Source organism: Rhipicephalus microplus, chromosome X (genome assembly GCF_043290135.1).
Source record: "Rhipicephalus microplus isolate Deutch F79 chromosome X, USDA_Rmic, whole genome shotgun sequence".
Lineage (NCBI taxonomy): Eukaryota > Metazoa > Arthropoda > Arachnida > Ixodida > Ixodidae > Rhipicephalus > Rhipicephalus microplus.
The window spans coordinates 475,577,278-475,600,458 of NC_134710.1; the positions used below are offsets into that span (position 1 = coordinate 475,577,278).

General features: G+C 46.0%; 1 protein-coding gene across 1 annotated transcript in view; it reads right to left on the bottom strand.

Annotated features, from left to right (window-relative positions):
• rempA (intraflagellar transport protein rempA) overlaps positions 1 to 22,800 on the bottom strand; it is a 95,109-nt gene extending 72,309 nt beyond the window's left edge. The window contains exons 1-2 of the mRNA XM_037414268.2: positions 22,600 to 22,800; positions 21,153 to 21,678 (exon numbers count right to left, since the gene is read on the bottom strand). Coding sequence (XP_037270165.1) covers positions 21,153 to 21,344 — 192 coding nt within the window. The 5' untranslated portion in view covers positions 21,345 to 21,678; positions 22,600 to 22,800. The remainder of the gene's footprint in view (positions 1 to 21,152; positions 21,679 to 22,599) is intronic.
• Between the last annotated feature and the right edge of the window lie 381 nt (positions 22,801 to 23,181).

Genomic DNA, 23,181 nt, shown 5'->3' on the forward strand with positions numbered 1-23,181 from the left:
CAGAGGTCGGTCTCCCAGCCCACGGCGGGGAAACTGAAAGCAGCGACCTCTGGGGGGAAGGTTGCAAGCCGTCGAATTGCCGAAAAACCCCCACTGCTGCCGAAACACGTGAGAGACGACGATGAAGACTTCGCCGAAAAAACTGTGACTGCCGACCTTGCTGTGACGATTGACGGCGTTGAAGTGACGGCCTTAGTCGATACGGGTGCAGACTTCTCCATAATGAGTGAACGATTGGCAGATGAACTCAAGAAAGTCAGGATGGAATGGACGGGCCCTTATATCCGAAGTGCTGGAGGCCAGATAATGACTCCCACGGGAAAATGTACAGCAAGACTCACTATTGAGAATGTGGCTTTTGTAGCCACATTTCTGATCCTACCGGAGTGCTGCAAACCTATGATTCTGGGAATGGACTTCTTAAGAGAGTACGGTGCTGTGGTCAACATACGCGACGGTGTGATCACATTTGCCGCTGACAAGTCTGTGACCACTGATCCAGACCAAGAACCCAGGGTGTTACGTGTGGTCGACGACGACGTCTGCGTACCACCACTGTCATGTAGTCTTGTTTCCGTGTGTTGTGCCGTGCACTGTAATGAAGACGCCATAGTCGAACGCATCACTGACCTTCTTTTTCACCAAGGCATCGCCATCGCTCGCGGTATTGTCAGCTTAGTGGATGGGCGCGCAGACGTGCTTCTGACCAACTTCACGAATGAGCGCCGGCACATCGGTAAAGGCACGGCTGTGGCGTACCTCGAAGAGCTGGACTACTCTCACGACTGTCTTCTAATGCAAGGGGAAGCCACAGTTCAATCACCTCCACATACACCACCAGTTGATATCGGTCCGAGTCTAACACCGACTGAAAGATGCCGTCTTATGGAGCTGCTAGACCAGTTCAAGGACTGTTTCTCATCGACATCACGAGTGGGTCGAACGCCTCTGACTAAGCATCGTATAATTACAGAAGACACAGCAAGACCGATCCGACAGAACCCTTATCGCGTTGCTCAGAAAGAACGTGAGGTAATCCAGCAGCAAGTCAAGAAGATGCTAGAGGATGACGTTATCCAACCGTCAAAAAGTCCTTGGGCATCTCCAGTGGTACTCGTGAAAAAGAAAGACGGCAGCTTTCGTTTCTGCATCGATTATCGTAAGCTGAACCATGTTACAAAAAAAGACGTTTATCCATTACCACGGATCGATGACTCTTTGGACAGGCTACGGCATGCACGCTACTTCTCGTCAATGGACCTTAAAAGGGGATACTGGCAAATAGAAGTAGATGAGCGCGACCGAGAAAAGACCGCCTTCGTGACGCCAGACGGGCTTTATGAATTCAAAGTCCTCCCTTTCGGTCTATGCTCAGCCCCAGCCACGTTTCAGAGACTAATGGATACCATTCTGTCCGGCCTGAAATGGAAAACATGCCTTGTGTACCTCGACGACGTGGTCGTTTTTTCGGCCACGTTTGAAGAGCATCTAAAGCGGCTACTGTCAGTCCTGCAAGCCATACGGTCCGCTGGACTCACACTCAAACCGGAAAAATGCCACTTCGGCTTCGAAGAACTCCAGTTCCTGGGACACGTGATCAGTCGCGAAGGTGTGAAGCCTGACCCAGATAAAACAGCAGCCGTCGCAAAGTTCGCAAGGCCTGTTGATAAGAAAGCGGTCAGGCGTTTTCTGGGTCTCTGCGCCTACTACCGGCGATTTATAGCAGGCTTTGCACACATCGCCTCTCCACTCACCCGCCTTACAAGGGAAGACATCGCATTTGTATGGGGTGAAGAGCAAGAAGCTTCATTCAACGAGCTGCGACAGCGTCTACAAACTCCACCTGTCCTCGCTCACTTCGACGAGAATGCACCAACAGCCATCCATACAGACGCCAGCAATGTGGGCCTAGGTGCTGTTCTTGTCCAGTGCCAAGATGGTGTGGAGAGAGTGGTTGCCTACGCTAGCAGAACGTTGACACGTGCCGAGTCCAACTACTCAACAACGGAGAAGGAGTGTCTGGCCGTCGTTTGGGCAGTTGCGAAGTTCCACCCGTACTTATGTGGCCGCGCTTTCCAAGTCGTAAGCGACCATCACTCTCTTTGTTGGTTGACCAACATGAAAGACCCATCTGGACGTTTAGCACGGTGGAGCTTACGGCTCCAAGAGTACGACATGGCCGTAGTGTACAAGTCCGGAAGGCAACACTTAGACGCCGACTGTTTGTCAAGGTCACCGATTGAATCACCGGCTATAGAGGATGATGATTTCCCAGGTTTTTTAGGAGTTGTTGATGCAGCTATTATTTCTCGGCAACAACAAGATGATCGGGAGCTCAACTCGCTTATAGAATTCTTGAATGGACGAGCCGCCAATGCACCAAGAGTGTTTTCGAAGAACTTATCGTCATTCTGTTTACGGGACGGAATTCTGTACAAAAAGAACTTTTCATCAACAGGTAGAAGCTTATCTGCTGGTAGTTCCTGGAGCTCTCCGCAGCGAAATTTTACAAGCCTGCCATGACGAAGCCACTGCGGGCCACCTCGGTTTCACAAGAACACTGACACGCATCAAAGAAAAATATTACTGGCCAAGAATCGCAGCAGAGGTTAAACAGTACGTCCGAACATGCATTGACTGTCAGCGGCGCAAGGTACCACCTGTCAAACCCGCTGGGCTATTACATCCTGTGCCCGTGCCAGAAACCCCGTTTTCTCAAATCGGAATGGATCTGCTGGGCCCATTCCCAACATCGGACAGCGGCAACAAATGGGTTATAGTGGCGACGGACTACCTCACCCGATACGCGGAGACCAAGGCAATCGCGAGTGGCACTGCAGCTGAAGCGGCCCAGTTCTTCATTGAGAACATTGTTCTGAGACATGGTGCTCCAGCTGTCGTCATAACAGACAAAGGTACCGCGTTTACAGCCGAGCTTTTGCGCACTGTGCTTACGCTCAGTGGCACAGCGCATAGGAAGACGACAGCTTACCACCCACAAACTAATGGGCTTACAGAAAGACTTAACAAGACAATCGCTGACATGCTTTGCATGTACGTCGACGTAGAACACAAGAATTGGGACCGAATATTGCCGTACATCACATTCGCGTATAATACGGCGCGCCAGGAAACAACAAAAATGACGCCGTTCGCACTAATTCATGGCAGAGAAGTTACGACAATGCTTGACGCCATGCTGCCTTACGATTACAATGATTCAGAGACAGACGCCGCAGACTTCACTGAGCGCGCCGAAGAAGCAAGGCAGCTTGCCCGCGTCAGAATAATGAATCAGCAACAACTTGACGCCCAACGGTACAACCTTCGCCATCGATTCGTCATTTATCAACCAGGAGATAGAGTCTGGGTTTGGTTTCCTGTACGACGACGAGGCCTCTCAGAGAAACTTCTACGCCGATACTTCGGACCTTACAAGGTTCTGCGTCGTCTTAGCGACGTGACGTACGAAGTCGTGCCCGACGCCTCCTCCTGTTCAAAACGTCGCCAGCGTCTGCCTGAGACAGTGCACGTGGTCCGCATGAAACTTTACCACTCTCAGTGATATAAACACTCGATGGCCGCATCTCTACCTGTTGAGCGTCGGGACGACGCTCACTCTGGCGGGAGGGTAATGCTGCGTGCATAGCTGCATTTAGCGGCGAGATAGCGACGACAACGAAGAACGCGGATTCGCTCGAGAGGCGCAGCGCAGCGGAGTGAAGAAGAGGACAATCTTAGCGGCTTTCTCTGAGAGCGTCTCTACAAGTCCTACTGTCCGTGTTTTTAAATAAACCCCCCTGTCATTTATAACCCGCGACAATATCTTGCAGATAGTTTGCACGCTGCATCAGTCACGTAGAGTTTTATGGAATTTGTCACTTTGAGCTTCCGCAATGGTTCTTTCTTGTCTTTGCTTCGCTATTTCAGATGGTATTTATTCCCCTTCTTTTTGGGATAAAGTTCAGTTGCGAGTTGCGCTGTAGTTTGTCATTTATTCCCCGTCCCTGTTATTATCAAGCTGTTATTCGTTTAAGATGAGAATGCAGCAACTCGCCCAATTGTCCCTTCTGATGCCAGAGATGGCTTACATTTCCTATTATGTAGACGGTATTTGCTGCTCAATTCTTTTGTTTTATTTATTTCAGACATACTGCTGAACCCGGCGGGGATTTTTTCAGAAAGGGCACACACGAAATTAAGATATACCAGAGCAAAAATTTTAGAGATAACAATATGTAACAAATATAAGCAAGCTCAACATAATAATTTAACAAATGCATATGGGAGTATTAGCATGAACTTATACAGAGCTACAAATATGTGCTACGGAAAATGAAGAAAAAGAAGAAATGAAAAAGAATACGGATAAAAGTAGTGTATACTATAGGAAACGCTTGTAATGATTGAATATGTCTTCAAAAGATGCAAATGATGTCACCACACAAATAAAAACGAGAAAGTTAGTGCTATATGAACAGTTTATGGTTGGGAATCTCATAGGCAATTTTCAAAGAGTGACAGGAAGTTCTCTTCGTTATCACAACTAGTTATATGTGTAGAGAGACAGTCACATCCACTAATGGCTTGTGAAAAGAAATAGAATCTAAAGCAGTCAGTGCTGTACCGGTGTTCCTGATAAAAGTGTGGGTGCTTATTTTTATTTATTTTATACTGACCATTCCGTGCTTGGAATCATTACAGGGAGGGTGTCATATATACATAGTATTCACACAGTAAAGCAGTATTCAATAGCACATAGGAATAACAGATGAATAATTATCTTCAGGAAAAGAAGAAACAATCAAACAGCAGTGATTATGCCGATTAAAATCGAGAAACAAATGGTGGCAACAGAAGTTAGCAATTATCACTGCATAGAAAGCTGTCTAACCCATTTTAAGGTTGACTGACGTCGTTTGTTGTACAATCAAATCAGGTAAGCTATTCCAAATTTGTATTGCATCTGAAAAAAAAGGTGTGGCGGTTAGCATTCGTGCATGTGAAATAGGGTTGAATTGCTCTGCTATTATTAAGACGATCGCATCGCCTTCTTGGTGGCCGAAGTTATGAATCCCTGTAAGAACGCGAGGGCCTGGTTTCTTGGTGAGATAGGTGTTCGTTTCTATCACTACGAAGCTTATTGTGAAAAAGGTGAAACAGCGTTTTCTGGCGAGCAAGTTCTGCACGGTTACGGGAAGTCAGTATTCCTGCTTCTTGTATTAATTCGGAGGGGGAGTGCAATGTACGGTATCCCTTGAAAATAAACCTGGGGATCGCTAGGTGGCGTCGAGGAGCGCGGACGTGAAAACGTCGGCTCCCGCTTTTCTAAATGTTTTCGGTCGTTTCTTTGCTCCAAGATCACTTAGATTTGTGCTTATTCGAACAAGCAAGCTCTGCGGTTTCAGTGGAGACGCCATTTTTGGCGGGGAGTGAACTCTTAGACATATTTTTGGACTTTGATGTTGCGACGCGGCGAGCGTTCCCGCTAACCCTAACCACACCTAGGGTTTGTGAGGAGTACGGTCGTTACACGTAGCCAAGGGCTCGGCCAGACGCGGTAGCTACTGGATCAACCTCCGTACGTCGCAGCCGACAACAAGGCACTGAAAATGTCTTCCACCATAACCGTGGAGGGAATGGAAGTAAGCGCGGAGATCTTCGACGGACCAGGATGGGCCATCGCCATGGGACGCCAAAGACAGACGACTCCGACGAACGAGGAGCTGGCCACTGGGACGGTTGAGCACAGCAACCAGCCGAAGCACTCCAGGGGCTTTGAAAAGTCAATCGGCACTACACCGTATGGTATCCGCTTCCAGGCTACCCCGCCTACCCAAGGACCAGATCAGGGTAATTATGAGACCCAGAGGAGGATTGGACGTAGCCCGAGTCGACCTCGTTCTGCTGGCGAGAGCCGTCATCATGGCCGCCCAGATCACCGACGAACAAGCACGGGAGGACACGATCTGCCCCAACAATATGCAAAACATCATTGTTATTTCTACGCCGTACCAAAATAATGCTACATCATACGTGAACGTGCAGAAACTGCACACAAACCAAGGCTCGTTCGAAGTTGGCGCATACGTGGCCGCGCCCGATAATACATGCAAGGGCGTCATCAAGAACGTTGACCTCTCCCTTCACGACGCAACGCTCAAACGCCTGATTGTGCACGACCGAAATCCCACTGCCATCGAGGCAAGACGCATTAAAAGACCCAAGTAGTCGCAATCCTCTTTGACGGGTTGTGCGTTCCGAGCACATTGATATGCGGAACCGCCATGGTTCCCTGCTCGCTCTACAAGCGACAAGTCGATGTTTGCAGAACGTGCGGAGGAGTCGGCCATCGCGCCGATGTTTGCCGGCACACAAACGCGACGAGCAAGAAATGCCACAACTGCAGAGCAACGCTACAAGAAGACGGCGTGCATCACTGCGAGCTGAAATGCAAGCTTTGCGATGGAAATCACCCCACCGGAGATCGCGAATGCAAAACACGCTTCCACATTCCATACGTGAGAAGGAGAAGAAGACGCAGCAAGCAAGAGTGGCAAGCACAACAGCGTCAAGACGCACCAACATCTGTCACGTTTAAGGAACCCTGCCACAACCAGGTGCCGGGACAGGAGAACGCCTTGAGCGTCCATCACCGTTCTCCATCCAGGGGGAGATCCAGATCCAGAGGGTGTTCCCGATCCAGAAGGCGTTTTCGATCCAGAGGCCGTTCTCGTTCCGGAGGACGCCCCTCGACCTTGTCGGGATCCGACAACCGCCTGTCATCTCGGGAGTGCTCCAGATCCCGATCGAGAACGAGACCAACAGCCACGCAGCAGCAGCAGCCGAACAATGACTGCTGGGCCAGAAGGGTTGCAGGTGAATCACGAAGCACAAGTAGCCAGCACAAAGGTAAGGCACAGCCAGAGCATGCTCCCAATTCTTGTATTGTTGCGCTTGAACAAGAACACAGGGCCCTCAAGAAGGAGCTTGAAGAGCTCCGGGCCTCAATAGCTAGAATAGAGAGCTGCCACGGAATTAATCTGTCGAGCTCACCGGCACCACCGACAACATGCTCACAACAAACGATCCACAACACACACAAACGCGAAGCCGTAGACAGCGACAACGACACGACGGAGGAGATCGAGATGGTCTTGATAGAAAAAGAAGCCCCACTGACAAATGTCGAGTCCGCGACAACTAAGCTCAATGACAAAATTGATACGTTGGCGAATACGCTTGCCAAGTTCATGGAAACCGTTAAGACTTACACTGACAAAGCTTACCAGAAGCTCGTGAGCCTGGAAAAGATGGCAGCCAACCCACCTGTTGCAGGTGCTCCTCAGAAGCTAAGCGCGGACAAACCAGCGGTTACGGCAAGCGTGCCGAGCATAACTTGTAGAGCTAAAGTCCGACCAGTCAAAGCACGCAATCTCGCGGAAATAACGAGCCGCGACGCACGCAAGCTACCAAGCCAAACTGGCTGCTGACCGTAACGAGATTAAGATCTGGCAGTGGAACTGTAACTCACTTCAGAAACGCAAAGCAGCACTAACACAACTATTGCTAGCCTGTAAAAAAAAGCCGCATATAATATTGCTACAGGAATGTGGAGAAAGCAAAACTGCTAAAAGCATTGGCATACAGGGGTACAGGGTAGCCAGGCCGACCCTGCACCCCGAGCAGAACAAGACGCGAGGAGTGGCTACCTTTATACGGAAGGACATGATGTTCGCCGAAAGGGACGCTCCCGTATGCAAAAAAAGGCCTGGAAACGGTCCTGGTGGAAATCTTACCACACAGGGCTGTTAAAAGAAGCATCTTTGTGCTCAATGTTTACAGTCCTCCATCAGATAAGAAAAGAGATTTCAACAGACTACTTACCTCGGCGGTAATAATGGCGGGTGACAATCCGCTTATAGTAGCGGGTGATTTTAAGGCCAGGAGTACCGAATGGGGATACTTAGAAAGCGAAGGCAAAGACACAAAGTTAGCAGAAAGCGCGAATGCGCTGGACCTGCAGCTGATAAACAACCTTGCCCTCCTGTCAAGAACAGGTAATTCGGTACAGCGGGACACAAAGCCGGACTTCACCTTCACCAAGAACGTCAGAGCTACCTGGGATAACCTCGCCGAAGACCTAGGTAGCGACCACTGCATCCTGGAAATTACCGTTGAGAACGAGGCGAAAGCACCAAGAAATTTCAAAATCACAGACTGGGACCAGTTCCGTAAAATACGGAAGCAGAAGGGCAATACAGAACTATCATATGAAGCCCTCTTAAATGAATTAAAAATGGCAGCGAATGAGGCCACCAAAGAAGTCGAGACTGATGAATCCATCCAGGCAATGGACTCTCACCTGGCCAGTTTGCTGCAGAAAAAGCATGACCTAAAAGAAGCATGGCGTAAAAACAAGCTCAACAGACACTTACGCACAAAAATCGCGGACCTTGGCCGTGAAATTGAATCTCACGCCAAAACACTCTGCACCCACCAGTGGAAGAACACTTGTGACGAAGCAGATGACAAAATGAGGAAGGGAAGCAAATGGGGGCTGCTCAAACACTTTATAGCGGACAGCGACAAACCCACTAGAGGTGCCACCCAGCTGCAAATTGAACGATTGGTGCACAAGCACGCCCAGGATAGTGGTGGATCCCAAGCTCTCCTCAAAACGCTAGGCCAAGAATATCTCCCACTGGAAAGCAAATCAGTAGCCTGGGAAAACAAAAATCCCTCATATGGAGGTCGACCGCAAGAAAAGCTGGACGAACCATTCAGCGAAGCTGAAATACGGTACGCTCTACAACAACTCAATGGCAGATCGGCGCCAGGGCCAGATGGAATTGACAATAAACTGCTACGGAATCTAGACGATAAAGCAATTGTAATCATTACTAAGAAGATAAATGAGACATGGGAAACGGGTACCGTGGCCAAAGAATGGCGTAGTGCCAAGGTTTCGCTCATCGCGAAACCTGGAAAACCGCTGAGGATCGATAACTTAAAGCCCATATCACTCACATCTTGCGTTGGAAAAGTAGCTGAGCATGCAATACTCAACCGTATCACGGACCACATTGAGAGCAATGGGCTCTTTCGACACAACATTATTGGCTTCCGCAGGGCACTGTCCACACAGGACGCCATGTTGATGTTAAGAGAACACATATGTTACGGCCTCCTTCACACGCCCAAAGCCATGTTAGCCCTGGACCTCGCCAAGGCCTTTGACACCGTAAAACATGAACACATACTGGGTGAAATATCGCACATGAACCTAGGCGAGAAATTCTACTACATTAAAGGCTTTCTGGCGAACCGAACCGCCACCATACGCATAGGAGAGCAATGCGGCGAACCCGAACGACTCGAAAATATCGGCACCTCACTAGGGTCAGTGCTCTCGCCATTGATTTTTAATGTGGCGATGCACAGGTTGCCGGAGAAGCTCGCTCAAATCCCATCCGTGCACCATGCCATATACGCGGATGATATTACCATATGGGTCCCATGTGGCCACTCATATGGTGCCTTGGAAGGAATTCTTCAACAAGCACCGACTACAACTGAAGAATTTCTTAAGCCAACTGGACTCGCACTGTCCCCCACTAAATCTACTCTAACGCTCTTTCACCCTCGACGAAATTTGGGCGAAGAGGAGCAGCAAGTAGTGCTCAAAGCTGAGAACAACGAAACAATACCGCAAGTATATACGGTCAAAGTACTAGAGCTAACGTTAAGCGCCAAGGAGGGCCACAACAAAGAAGCACTCAAGCGCCTTGAAAAAAGCACGAACAATTTTTCAAGAGGCGTTGCTAGAATCGCCAACAAGAGAGCAGGCCTCCTAGAAGACATCATGAAGGCGTAACACGCCTTTCTCGTAAGTCACGTAGCATACGCATTCCCGTTTCTGAAACTTACGAAGGCTGAAATCAAAAATGTCGACTCCATGCTCCGCAAGGGACTGAAAACGGCACTCGGCTTGCCCAATAGCACAAGCAACGAGAAACTCGAGCAACTTGGTCTGCACAACACAGCCGAAGAAATTTTTGAGGCACAGAGAGTGGCACAGATCACACGCCTGTCCTTGACGCAGGCAGGCGATCTCATCTTACGAGACGCAGGCATTTGCCCAATTTTTGAACCAGAGAAAAGAACACAACTTGGTAATGGCGTGAAGAAACACAGTAGGGTTGAGCCAATCCCCCGCAACGTTCACCCTACGTTCAACAAAGGGCGAAGGAAAGACAGAGCGAGGGCGCTCATAAACAAGGAAAAAAAACACAACACGCACGCGCTATTCGTAGATGCCGCCCGCGACTATGGCAGGGAGGCGTTTGCCATAGCGGTCGTTGATATCGACAAAAACCTCATAAACACGGCAACCGTCCAAACAAGCCATGTTCACGAAGCAGAGGAAATGGCGATCGCGCTAGCCTTGCAAAGCTGCAAGTTTACTCCACAATATACACAGACTCTAAGACGGCGGCACGAACGTTCGCGGCTGGCCTAGTAGCTAGAAGCACTGGAAAACTTACCGTCAACGCAATAAGAGAGTACGTGAGCAAAGAAACCCTTGTTAAGGAAGAGAAAGCTCAAATCTACGTATCCTGGTTCCCAGCCCACATGGGACAGTTACCGGGACTCGACCACTGCAATCCCAACGAAGAGGTCAACCGCCTGGCGCGTGAGCTCACACGCCGCGCCCCGGACAACGACCCCTCGATGAGTGAGCGGTACGAGAATCGCTGCCGCTAGGACAAAGCACTCACATACCACGAGATCACTTCACATTACCGGGGACAAAGACGTGCCTTCCCAGCACTGCACCCAAAACTTAACAAAGCACAAGCTCTAACTCTCAGAAGATTGAAAACACGTACGTACATAACACCATCCACCTTACACAGAGTCGACCCCGACACACCACCCACATGCTCCCTTTGCAACCATCCCTATTTCAAATTCGAACACATGCTCTGGCTGTGCCCTACCCATAGCGCAGCACAACTGAATACCCAAGAGGCTTGGCAGGAAGCCCTCAAGAGCAATCAATACAAGCTGCAACTACAGGCGGTCCAGAGGGCCCGGGACACCGCTACAAGCCTTCGGCTGCCAGCGCCATCCTGGGCGGAACCTCCAGGTTGAATTAAGGGTGGAATGGCCCTTTCTCAGCCTCCTCAGGATATGTTTAAATAAATTCAATCTTTCTCTCTTGAAAATAAACCTAACTGCTTTCCTCTGCACATTTTAATTTAATTATTAAGTTTATTGTCGATAATAACTAGTCGACGTTTGCGTATTCAAGTATGATCTGACAAATGTGTAATAGGAAAGTAGCTTCGTTGCAAGCGGTGTCGAATGTAGGCGCCTTTTCAGGAAAAAAAAAAGCCGTTTTATTGGAGATGACGTTACGTGGTCTCCGTGTGCCGCTCATTTTAAATCTTCAGATATGTTTAGGTCAAAATACCTGTTTTCTTTAGCTAGAGTTAGCTGAGTGTTCGCGATTATGTAGGAAAATACAGATTGAATGTATTTTTTCTGGTTATTCTAAGTAAAGCTGATTGGCCTAAATTTAATGACATCTGCCACTGCACACACTATTGAAACACTGATTTTAGATCACTTTCGAGGGCTAGGGGGTCATTGGAACAGTTATTTTCCTTGTACACAATATAATCATCGGCAAAAAGTCCTATGTTAGTCTTAATAGATGCGGATGGATCATTTATAAAAATTAGGAATAAAATGGAAGCCAGGACACTGCCCTGATGTTTGCCGAACGTGACTTCAGATATTTCAGATTTTTGGTCAATAATTTCAACAAATTGCGTTCGGTTTGATAAATAGGCGCTGGTCCAGTCACTCGTTGGCCTTTTACTTAACACTGCTTCGATTTTTATGGCAAAGTTTTTGAGACACCTGATCAAAAGCTTTGGAGAAGTCAAGCAGCATAAGATCTATTTGTTTTTGATTGTTGAAGGCTTGTGAAAGTTTGTGTTCTAATTCGGTTAATTGGATAACTGTATAAAGTACTTCGCGGAAACCATGCTGGAGTGGTGATAGAATATGATTTTCTTCGACGTACACAGTGATACGTTTAAGGGTGATGTGTTCGAGCAACTTGCATATTTTGCTGGTTAGCGAAGTCGGGCGGAAATTGATAAGATATAAAAGTGTCATCATCTGTGGACTCTGACAAAATCTACAGAGCTGCTCAAAAATTCCAAAATTCTTTCTGCTTCCTTTGTAAATTTGATGGTTTTCCATTCTCTAAACACAGGTGACCTGCCAACGCAATGGGAGGTGGGGAAGGTTGTCCCTGTCTACAAGTCAGGTAATACAGAATCACCACCAAACTACAGCCGAATTTCCCCAACAAGCATCCTTTGCAAGCTGAATAAACATGCCATATTACTTCTCATATATGATTTTCTTTACTCTAATAACGTTTTTGATTCTTCACAAGATGTGTTTTGAAAACGAATATCATGTGAAACTGAATTAGCTATATTCTTCATGATCTATATTTCAACCTCGATAATAATACAAAGACTGATAATATTTTCCGAGACTTCACTAAGGTATTTATTTCATAAGGTAGTTCATCAACAACTACTGCTAAAATTTTCTCATCTCAGTTTTCATATGCATCCTAACGCTCAAGCGGAATCAAGCAATTTCTGACTGACCGCTTCCAATTCGTGCAAATAAACAATAACTCTTCTGAATCACTTCCAGTAACATCAGGCGTTTCACCGGGTTCTGTGTTAAGTCCCCCACCTTTCTTAATATATAACAGATCTAACCCTTTGTGTCTTTAGAACTAATGTTCGCATACTAGCTGACGAGTGTGTTTTCATTGTACTATGACTAATACAAATGACCATATTTTGCTTCAAACTGACCTCAACAATATTAAAAACTGGTGTGACTACTGGATAATGTACTAAACCCTTCGAAGTGCTAGATCATGCCAATAAACCGTCATCACAATCCTTTTATCTTCTCGTATACAATACATGATAAACCTATCGAATTAGTCAAACCATCCAAATACCTACTCGTCAGTATAAGGCGTGACCAACAAAAAGCTAGTATTTTTTACACATCACCTAATACCCCCCCCCCCCCCCCCCCCCCCCCGTAAGACCTTTCGTATGCACATCGTTGACCAGACTTAAACTCGCATACCCTTCTTCTATCAGTTTCCCACATGAAACTGACCTCATCATGGAGATTCAATCCAATCAAACTCCTCTGAAAGGTTCATTCACTCAACATATTCATATGACATCAGCGTACTATCATTAACAGCAGCCACACATTTGCCATTCCTTGTGTGGAGACGTTGCGTTTCCAGCTTATCATTACTTCGCAGACTTTTTTACCCTTCGTACCCTACATCACCCTTGGAGCATACATTGCACCGGCCATTCATTAAATGCTGCTTGCCACAAAGTGCGTATCACATTTTTATTATCTTTTTCCTCGTGTACTTGCAGATTGGAACGGCCTTCCCTGTGATATCGCTGCTATCACCTGCTCATCTGAATTCACGGAAGAAGTGCCTGCATTTCTTTCACCATAAAAACTTTCTATTTTTATAATCCCACCCCTTATGTAATGCCCTTGTGCGGGGCCTCTAATGAATGAATGAATGAATGAATGAATGAATGAATGAATGAATGAATGAATGAATGAATGAATGAATGAATGAATGAACCACTAAGCGGACACACAGAGAATAACTACCCAGCCATAAAAGATGAATCAGGGGCACGCTGGGAATAGTGATCAGGTCATAGAGCGCGAGGATGGAGTGGCGTCGGAGGAGGTGGGTTTGCGGATGCTAGGCGCGCGGGCTCCTCATTTTTAAAGACGATAGTCTTTCTTGGGGTAGTTCAATGCAAAAACATTGGTCTGTCTGTCTGTCTGTCTGTCTGTCTGTCTGTCTGTCTGTCTGTCTGTCTGCACATTTGTCATTCCGCCATACCCAAAACGGCCTACACTATCCGCAGTACCCATCAATATTGCTCAAGTTTCAGCGTTCATACTCGTGCAATTGTCAAATAAAAGGTAATCGTTGCGCATATCTGAGGCACCATAACAACACGTCAAAGTTCTGTACGTGTGGCTTTATACTAGAAAAAGCATATTTAAGTAATTCTAAGGACCGTAGCGTTTATCACGCTGCGCTGACAATGCAACGCTATGCTTAAAAAGGAAAGTGTTTCCAACGCTTTGCCATAGAGTTTCATACAATAACACCTATAGCGGAATCTCGCGCTGCGACCGTGAACTTTCATGAGAATTATGGAAAGTGCAGGCTTCGGATTGGATAGGGTTTGCTAGCAAAATGTCCACAGACATTTTTCTACAGTTTCAGTTTTGTTCTTCGTGCTGCGTGGGTAGTCGGGTGCGGTGAAATGCACTGAAGCAGTGCCATTGTTGTTCGAAGAGGCTGAAGAATACTTGATCTCTTGATTTTCTGTGACGCTGGAGCTCTACGAGTCGTGTTTGACAGTTCAAGCGAAGTGTCGTTTAATCACCGTTACGCAGAGAATTAGCGTCTCATGCGAGTGCATGATATTGCCTCGAGTTTATAATTTTTACGAGAACGTCTTGCCTAAACTCGTTTTAAATCAACTACAAAACGATGATAAAGCAAAGTAGATGCACCATCATGCTGTGCCGACTCGATTTCACAATAAAATCAGATGTGCGTTGGGGGCACACTACTGGCACAGGCACCTAGCATCGCAGAAGACGAAACGAGAAGTGTTTCTCACTTAATACTGCACTGTTATTTCCATAAATAGAGATAGCGTGCTTTCGAGGTGAAAACAAGCATATTGGTTTTCAAGTGTTGCAAAAAATAATTCATTAATTCTTGATGATGAATCTGGAGCGCTATGGCAGAGCAATGCATACCCTGATAGTTAAATTTGCCCAGGTTTCACTTCGTCTCCTTGGTCACAAAATGATTTTGCAATAAAAATGGCGTACAAATAAGTGAAGCGAGGTTCAATTCAACATAGGTTCATATCACTTTGTTTTACATTCGAAAAAGAAGCGTCGTGACTCTCAAGAAGGTATTCTATCTGAAGCGAATTCGAAGCCTGTATTTCCCATAATTATGGAAGCCCACGTAGACACTAGCGCCAGATTCCCCTCTAGGTATTATTGTATGAAACTCTATGCGCTTTGCTAAGAGGACATGGTGGTGGCACCTGCCCATCGCTTTGCGTTCTACATCTTATCGCCTCCGAGACAGGCACGCACGCCTTCCTTCGTTTTCGAAGATAACTGCCAGATAGCGCTCGTGACTAACGCGCCTTGATGCGCTCGTTCGCCTTCGCTGCACGGATCGAGACACTCTATCGCAGCCCCTCCAAAATACAATTCACCAATTTTTTTCGCGCAGAACATCAAAGATACGTTTTGTTCACTCTCTCCAGACGCAAGACTATCGTATTTCGGCGACATTTAGAGTGAAACATGCAGATACGGGGCGAATTTTTTCCAATGAGTTCACATGCGAAACATTGGCCACGCATCTGTGTGCTTTCCTATAAATGTCGTCGGAGGGCGATAGCCTTCTAGCGGTAGTAGTATGTTTTGCCTTTCTCAGACCGCGCCTTCTCTATGTTGAATCGGTACATCTGGCAGCGAAGCATTGATATAACAGGGGAGGTGCTGCGTGAGATATGAACGCCATCCGGCAGTGCCATCGGGAAACATAAGCTTGTGCAGAAGACTGGGCTACTTACTGCCCGCTGGCAACACCATATCGTTGGCAGAGGGATTTTCGGGCCTAACCTCACGTCTTCGACACAGCCCGGGTTTCGTGCATAGCGTCGCATTTTCAACGCAGCATAAGAAAGACTATGGTGTTTAGAATTGCGTATCTAGGTGTTTTCTAGTAAAGAACACACAACCTAATAAGCATTGGTGTTGTGCCTCAGATATGCGTAATATTTGCTTTTTGATTGACAATGTTCACAAGTATGAACACAACCACCAGTTCAAGAAAGGTGGATATTCTGCAAGTGCTTACACTTTAGCCGAGTGGCTGAATCGTGTGACGAACAGACCGATAAAAAGAGATACAGAAAGATAACCGGACCAAATATTCTGCGTTCAAATATCCCAAGAAACCCTATCATCCTAAACAAAAAGAACCAAATTAAACAGGAGCATGATGGGTGTTGCAAAATAGATCCGTGAAGATAGTATACCGGCTTCATAGCAGGTTGGGTTACGCTAGGCGCACTCCCTCTCAAACTTTTTGTTTTGTTTTCTATTGTTGAAGCGCATTCCCTCCTTCTAATTTTTGTTGAGAGTTGCTGAGGCTTCTTGACGTGAAAATGACGTTGCAGGAGAAGAACCGGAAAAAGGGGGCGTGTTGCTCGCCGTCATCGGGCCAGTCAGTGGTGGTTGAAATGGACAGTGAATTAGATGGACACACAAAGAAGAACACTCCCGGTCACTTGATGCATGCTAAGTCGACATTCCACGTTAGGGTTAAAAGAAGGGAATAAGGCGACGTCCCGCAATCAATGTGCAGTGGTGGTGGCGGCGGCGCAGTGGTCTACCAGCGATCGCACTTCATTCGACGCTGATACTGCTCGTAGCGAACTCGCCCAATCCACACTTGTTGCCGACAATGACCCACTTCTTGGGCAACTCATAAACGTTATTTATTCTATTTATTTACGTACAATACGTACAGTGTTCGCGTGGAACATTAGTGTCGAGGAGACATAACATATAAAATACATATTTGAAATACGTATACAAAAAAGTAATACACTTCAGAGCAGTAAAGAAAAAAAGAAAGAAAAATGCGGAATGGCAACACGCCATGCATTGTAAATAAAAGTAATAAAGCTACGTATCAAATCATGCAAGGGTGACCCGTAATTAGCATTGACGTGTGGAAAAATACACAGCAAAATATGTGTAAATATAATAAACGCACGCACACATATATTTTTATATTTTACATACATACACGCACATACATACATACATACATACATACATACATACATACATACATACATACATACATACATACATACATAAATACATACATACATACATACATACATACATACATACATACATACATACATACATACATACATACATACATACATACATACATACATACATACATACATACATACATACATACATACATACATACATATGAGGGACTGTTGGTCAGCTGCCAGCTCATAATAAGTTCACGTGCTACCTGACGCCAAACAGGCCCAAAAAGAGTGTGCCACACTCGCCGTCATGGCTACTGGTGGCGCTGACTGATACTCCCACGTTAAATTCCCATTAAACGTGGGAGTTAAATTCTCATTAAACCCAATGAAGTAGCTGGGGGGATAGCCGCCGTGTTAGCTCAATGATAGAGCATCGAACGCGTTATTCGACGAAGATCGCAGGTTCAGTTTCTGCCCACAGTAGGTTTTGACCAACTTTTTTTTCTTCGCATTTACATTACAATTCGGTCTAATAACGTCCCCTATACTTTCCTTTCCAATATTGTCTGTTAGATCTCATTAATATTGTGTACAACACGGAAAAGCGAGCCCTTAAGCATACACTTCTTTCCGTACACACACACACACACACACACACACACACACACACACACACACACACACACACACACACACACATATATATATATATATATATATATATATATATATATATATATATATATATATATATATATATATATATATATATATAAGGGAAACAAGTAGTATAGGAAACTTACTATGCCAATTGTAATGTAAATGAGAAGAATAAAAAGTGGGTGAAAAGACAACTTGCCGTGGACAGCATCCGAACCTGCGACCTTCGAATAACGCGTTCGATGCTCTACCCCTGAGCTACCACGACAGCTATCCCCCCAGCCACTTTGTTGGGTATCTATGTCAATTTACACGTGGGAGTGTCAGTCAGCGCCACTAGTAGCCATGGCGGCGAGTGTGGCACACCCTTTATGAGCCTGTTTGGCGTCACGTGGCACGTGAACTTATTACTAACTGGCAGCTGACGAATAGTCTCCCGTATACAACCTAAAGGCACCAAGTCGCCAGTACGAGACCCTCGTTAATCAATAAGGGAAACAAGTGTATACTTAAGGGCTCGTTTTTTTTGTGTTTTACACAGTATTATTCAGATCTAACAGACGATAATGCCAAGGAAGGTATAGGGGAAGTTACTAGGCCAATTGTAATGTAAATGAAAAGAAATAAAGTGGGTGAAAAGACAACTCGTCGTGGACAGGATCCGAACCTGCGACTTTCGAATAACGCGTTCGATGCTCTACCACTGAGCTACCATGACAGCTATCCCTCCGGCCACATTATTGGGTATCTATGTCAATTTAAACGTGGGAGTGTCAGTCAGTGCCACTAGTAGCCATGGTGGCGAGTGTGGCACACTCTTTATGAGCCTGTTTGGCGTCACGTAGCACGCGGACTTATTACTAACTGGCAGCTGAGCAATAGTCCCCCGTATCCAACATAAAGGCACTAAGTCCGCCAGAACGAGACCCTCGTTAACCAATAAGGGAAACAAGTGTATACTTAAGGGCTCGTTTTTTGTGCTTTACACAGTATTAATGAGATCTAACAGACGATAATGCCAAGGAAGGTAGAAGGGAAGTTACTAGGCCAATTGTAATGTAAATAAGAAGAAAGAAAAGTGGGTGAAAAGACAACTTGCCGTGGACAGGATCCGAACCTGCGACCTTCGAACTGGCAGGCTTGGTGCCTTTAGGTTGTATACGGGGGACTATTGGTCAGCTGCCAGTTAGTAATAAGTTCACGGGCTACGGACGCCAAACAGGCTCATAAAGAGTGTGCCACACTCGCTGCCATGGCTACTAGTGGCGCTGACTGACACTCCCACGTTTAAATTGACATAGATACCTAATAAAGTGGCTGGGGGGATAGCTGTCGTGGTAGCTCAGTGGTAGAGCATCGAACGCGTTATTCGAAGGTCGCAGGCTCGGATCCTGTTCACGGCAAGTTGTCTTTTCACCCACTTTTCTTTCTTCTCATTTATATTACAATTGGCCTAGTAACTTCCCCTATACCTTCCTTGGCATTATCGTATGTTAGATCTCATTATATATATATATATATATATATATATATATATATATATATATATATATATATATATATATATATATATATATATATATATATATATATCGCGAGAAGAAAACAAAACAAGTAAAAAAAGCAAATTAAAGCGTACACCACTCGAAGGAAGAAGGAAGAAACGGATACAATTTTTCGAGGTAGTTTGTTCCAGCAATATTGATGATGAAAAAAAGGATTATTTGATAACGTTAATTCTTGCAGTGAACTCGCGCACCTTTAGTGGGTGGTCAGTATGAGCAGATTTATACGTAGGCTTCAATATGTAGTTCTCTTTGTGAATACCCGTTGAAAAATAAAATATTTTGTGAAACAGAGATAAATATAAGATCTTGCGTCTGTCTTCACGAAGGGTGAAAAAGAAACAGCGCGAAAAACGATTGATTGATTGATATGTGGAGTTTAACGTCCCAAAAGCGAAAAACGAGAGACCAGGCAAAGAAGTATACACATACATTCTGTATGTGTACTTATTTGTCTGGTCTCTCGTTTTTCGCATCGTTTCTTTTTCACTACTTGGTACCAACAAGCCCAACCAACCATTTTAGCTTTAAGAAGGGGCTATCCTAAATTATTCCTGATTTCTAAAGATCTTTTACGAAAGTCATAATCACCTGTGGCGAAACGGCTCGCTCTCAGCTGCACACGCTATATAGCTTCGATGTTCACTTTAGTAAAAGGGTCTCCAGTGGTATAGACGTACTCCAAAAGTGGGCGCGTATTGGATATATACAGGGTATCTTTCAGGCTGACCTGTGCTTGTTTTAATGTTGCTGAGCTTTTTTCGATGTACTCAGTGTGCGCATTCTAAGTAAGATTGCTTGAAAAATGGCTCCTTGGTACTTATATATTCTGTCAGAAGAGACAGCTGTGTTGTCGGCAAGTGGTTATACATTTACCATGACTGCATTTGTGAGCGAAGTGCGATGTTTCTCAAACTCAGAAGCTGCTTATGCAACGCCAAGTTTTACAAATACGTGTTACAGGTAAGATATCTCAATAGAACCCAAAAGCATGAGGATGGCTACCCCCCTCTCCTGCACTCTAATCATCTGAAAGGGGCGCCGATAACTGCCCTTTCACTTAACGCGCTCGTGCATTTCACGTCATATGGCTAAGCGTGTTTTCCAACTACAATGTCGACCATCTGGTGTACGTGCACTGACGTCGCACAGAACACGGGCCACCATGACGTTACTGTACGACTTCGAATAACTTGACGTAACTATGACTCACCTTGGAGTTAATCAAATGCGTATTGGGTGCACTGTGGCGTTTTACGATAGCCATTTGCAGCTTTTTACACTTTCCAGCTCACTTTCTCTCAGTTCTGAGTTCTTACAATTGTGTGCATCTATCCAGAGAAATTTCCGGTGGTATACTGTGTATTTTTAAATCGTCTTCGATCTGCTTTACCTATATCGCTTGTACGGCTAAAGAAGGGCTCTGCTTCAGCATGCATAGTACACGTATTGGCCGGCTTTTGTGACGTTTGCGTCGACCGTGTATTTATCAGTCGTGTGTAATTTTTATGACAGACATAAAATTAAGCTCTCCTAAAGAGTGAATAATACCATGACCATCGCAACGCCTATACGTGGTTTATATAGTATCCGCATTCGCCCCACGCGGCGCATTGAGGTGACGTAAACAAAGCCATTTTTGCGCAACGTGGCATTACAGGGTGACTTAGAAGCTGAAGATGCGTGAAGCCACGTCGTGAAAACAACGCCAACATACGTTGAATCATCGACCTACATCCTCCACCTTGCATTATCGTTTACAGGGCGACATGACATCAAATCAATCGTGCCTAAAGTATTTTTCCTACGTTAATGCGTGTCCAGAATGAGGAAAGGTGCAGCAATTGCGAAATTTCTCCAACTCTGGTCTTGTGAGACGTGTTACGTGAGTACGAGACCACGTGCTGAGCCTTACCTGGGCTCCCTGCTTTCGCGGCAGTTCGCTGGGCAGCGGTACGCCGTCTTCCGATAGCAATCGCACACCTCCCGAGTCTCTTTCTCGAAAGGCCAAGGCGAACAGGGCCCCTGCTCGGTAACAGGACAGTCGCGTCTTGGATGCAGACGACACAACCACGTCTTCCACACGGCAGTCCAGGTACACCGCCATTTTAGCACGATGACTTCCTTGGCTTGCCCCTCTCCCCTCTTCTTGCAATTTATAGGTGAGCACCGAGATATTATAGTCAGACCTGACCCATCGTAATCCGCAGTTACAGTCGCGGCGTTTTCAGCCAGGAAACGTAGAATCTGGTTCCGGAGACGTGAAAATATGAGCGCAAGAAATCGTCGAAATGTGCTTGGCCCTTTAGAGGGGTGGGTGTAGGTGTGTAAGACAGAATTATTTTTGCGCAATACGAGTCATTGCTGTTCTTTTCAAGGTCCATGGTGGCGTCGACGAGCACACAGTAACCGAGTAGCTGATCCTAGAGGCTTCAGGCGATCTGCAAATTGAAGTTAGACGACTGTGAAGTAGCGACGTAATGTATTTAGGGGCAACAATAAAACATCCAACAAAAACGGAGCGGCGCAATCTTTGTGGTTGTATACAAAAATCTGGGCTGTACGTAACGTTGACTCAAATGAAGACTCCGAAGTTACACCAGAAGAAGCGTCTTGCCGTCGCTAGCGGAGTTGCTTGCGAAGCACGCTTCAACACTGAGTACTATGGGGAAGCAAGCATACAGAAACTCTTACGTCGTTTCTTCCATGAATTTTTTCTTTATGTTATCAGCCTCACATTAACCAATTCAGGTTCACAAAGCCATGCAAACAAAAAAATGGTATTTCCCCTTCGTGTGTCTTTCTAATGTTTATCCTAAAGTGCGCGCTCTATAGTTTTGTCACTGTTCTACATGTCTCAGAAGTCAGAAGAAACGTAGTCGAGCGCTATGGACTGATATCATAGGTTTAATTTCATGCGGTCCGCTTAAAGAAAGAACCTGGCTGGTGGCACAGTGCGCCGTAAACAATTTCGTCATAACATAAAAAGGAATTGCAGGGACATAAGCACGTTTCTCAGGAAAGCTTGATCTTATTAGTTCCATTCTTGATTCTGCAGCTATTCTAGGTATGCTTGCGTAAAAAAAAAAAACATATTTTTCAGGGGCAGTCATTTAGTGCACTTAGAGAAGAGCTGAAACGCACCAAGGAGAATGTATATGCCACAATTATAAAGAAAGTAGTATTTGATGATGATTGCAGGTAAGTGACTGCACAGAATACAGCACCTGCGATAACGGCCATCCTCTCTGAATGGCTCAGCAGTTTGCGTGGCCAAAGGACGCAACGGTGGTTAGATTTGATTTGTTGTGTTCAGTATTGATCATGCACATGAATTATACTGCATATTAAGGTATAAATACCGGTAGTTCGCCGTCTTCATATCCCAAAGGTGCTGCGCATATCACGTTGCAGGCATGACGTTGGGCAATGACTGACAGCGATTCACAGCGAAAGCCGAGCACGAACAGTTGGTTCGTGGGAAGCAAGGCCTCTCGAGAATGTGTGTTGATCGCATAGTTCGTAGACGGGACGACCGAAAACAAAACTGCCGGGCTCCATGGTTCCCGTCAGCGCAACGGTTGCCACGGGCGATCGACCCATCTGAAGGGACTGTGTGAGGCGGCGCTGCCACCTGGACTGTGGCGCTGGTAATACCAGTGAAAGCGCGGACATTAACTCAGTGCAGCACGAAATAGAGAAACATTTAACCGGGCGTCCTCATGTTCGTGCTCACTGCACCATTGGCGTGCACACGAGGAGGAGGTGCACGTGGTGGCCTAGTCAACTGAGAGCAGCGGGGGCGGCGCAAAGCCTGCCCGATGCCCTGCACGGTGAAGATTGCAAGCGTGCGGTGCTGTTCAACGCTGCAGTGGGCGTTGCATGTCAGCCAGCATGGTCGATGTTCTCTTCAAAAGATTAGTAGGCCTTGGTTTTGAGAAATT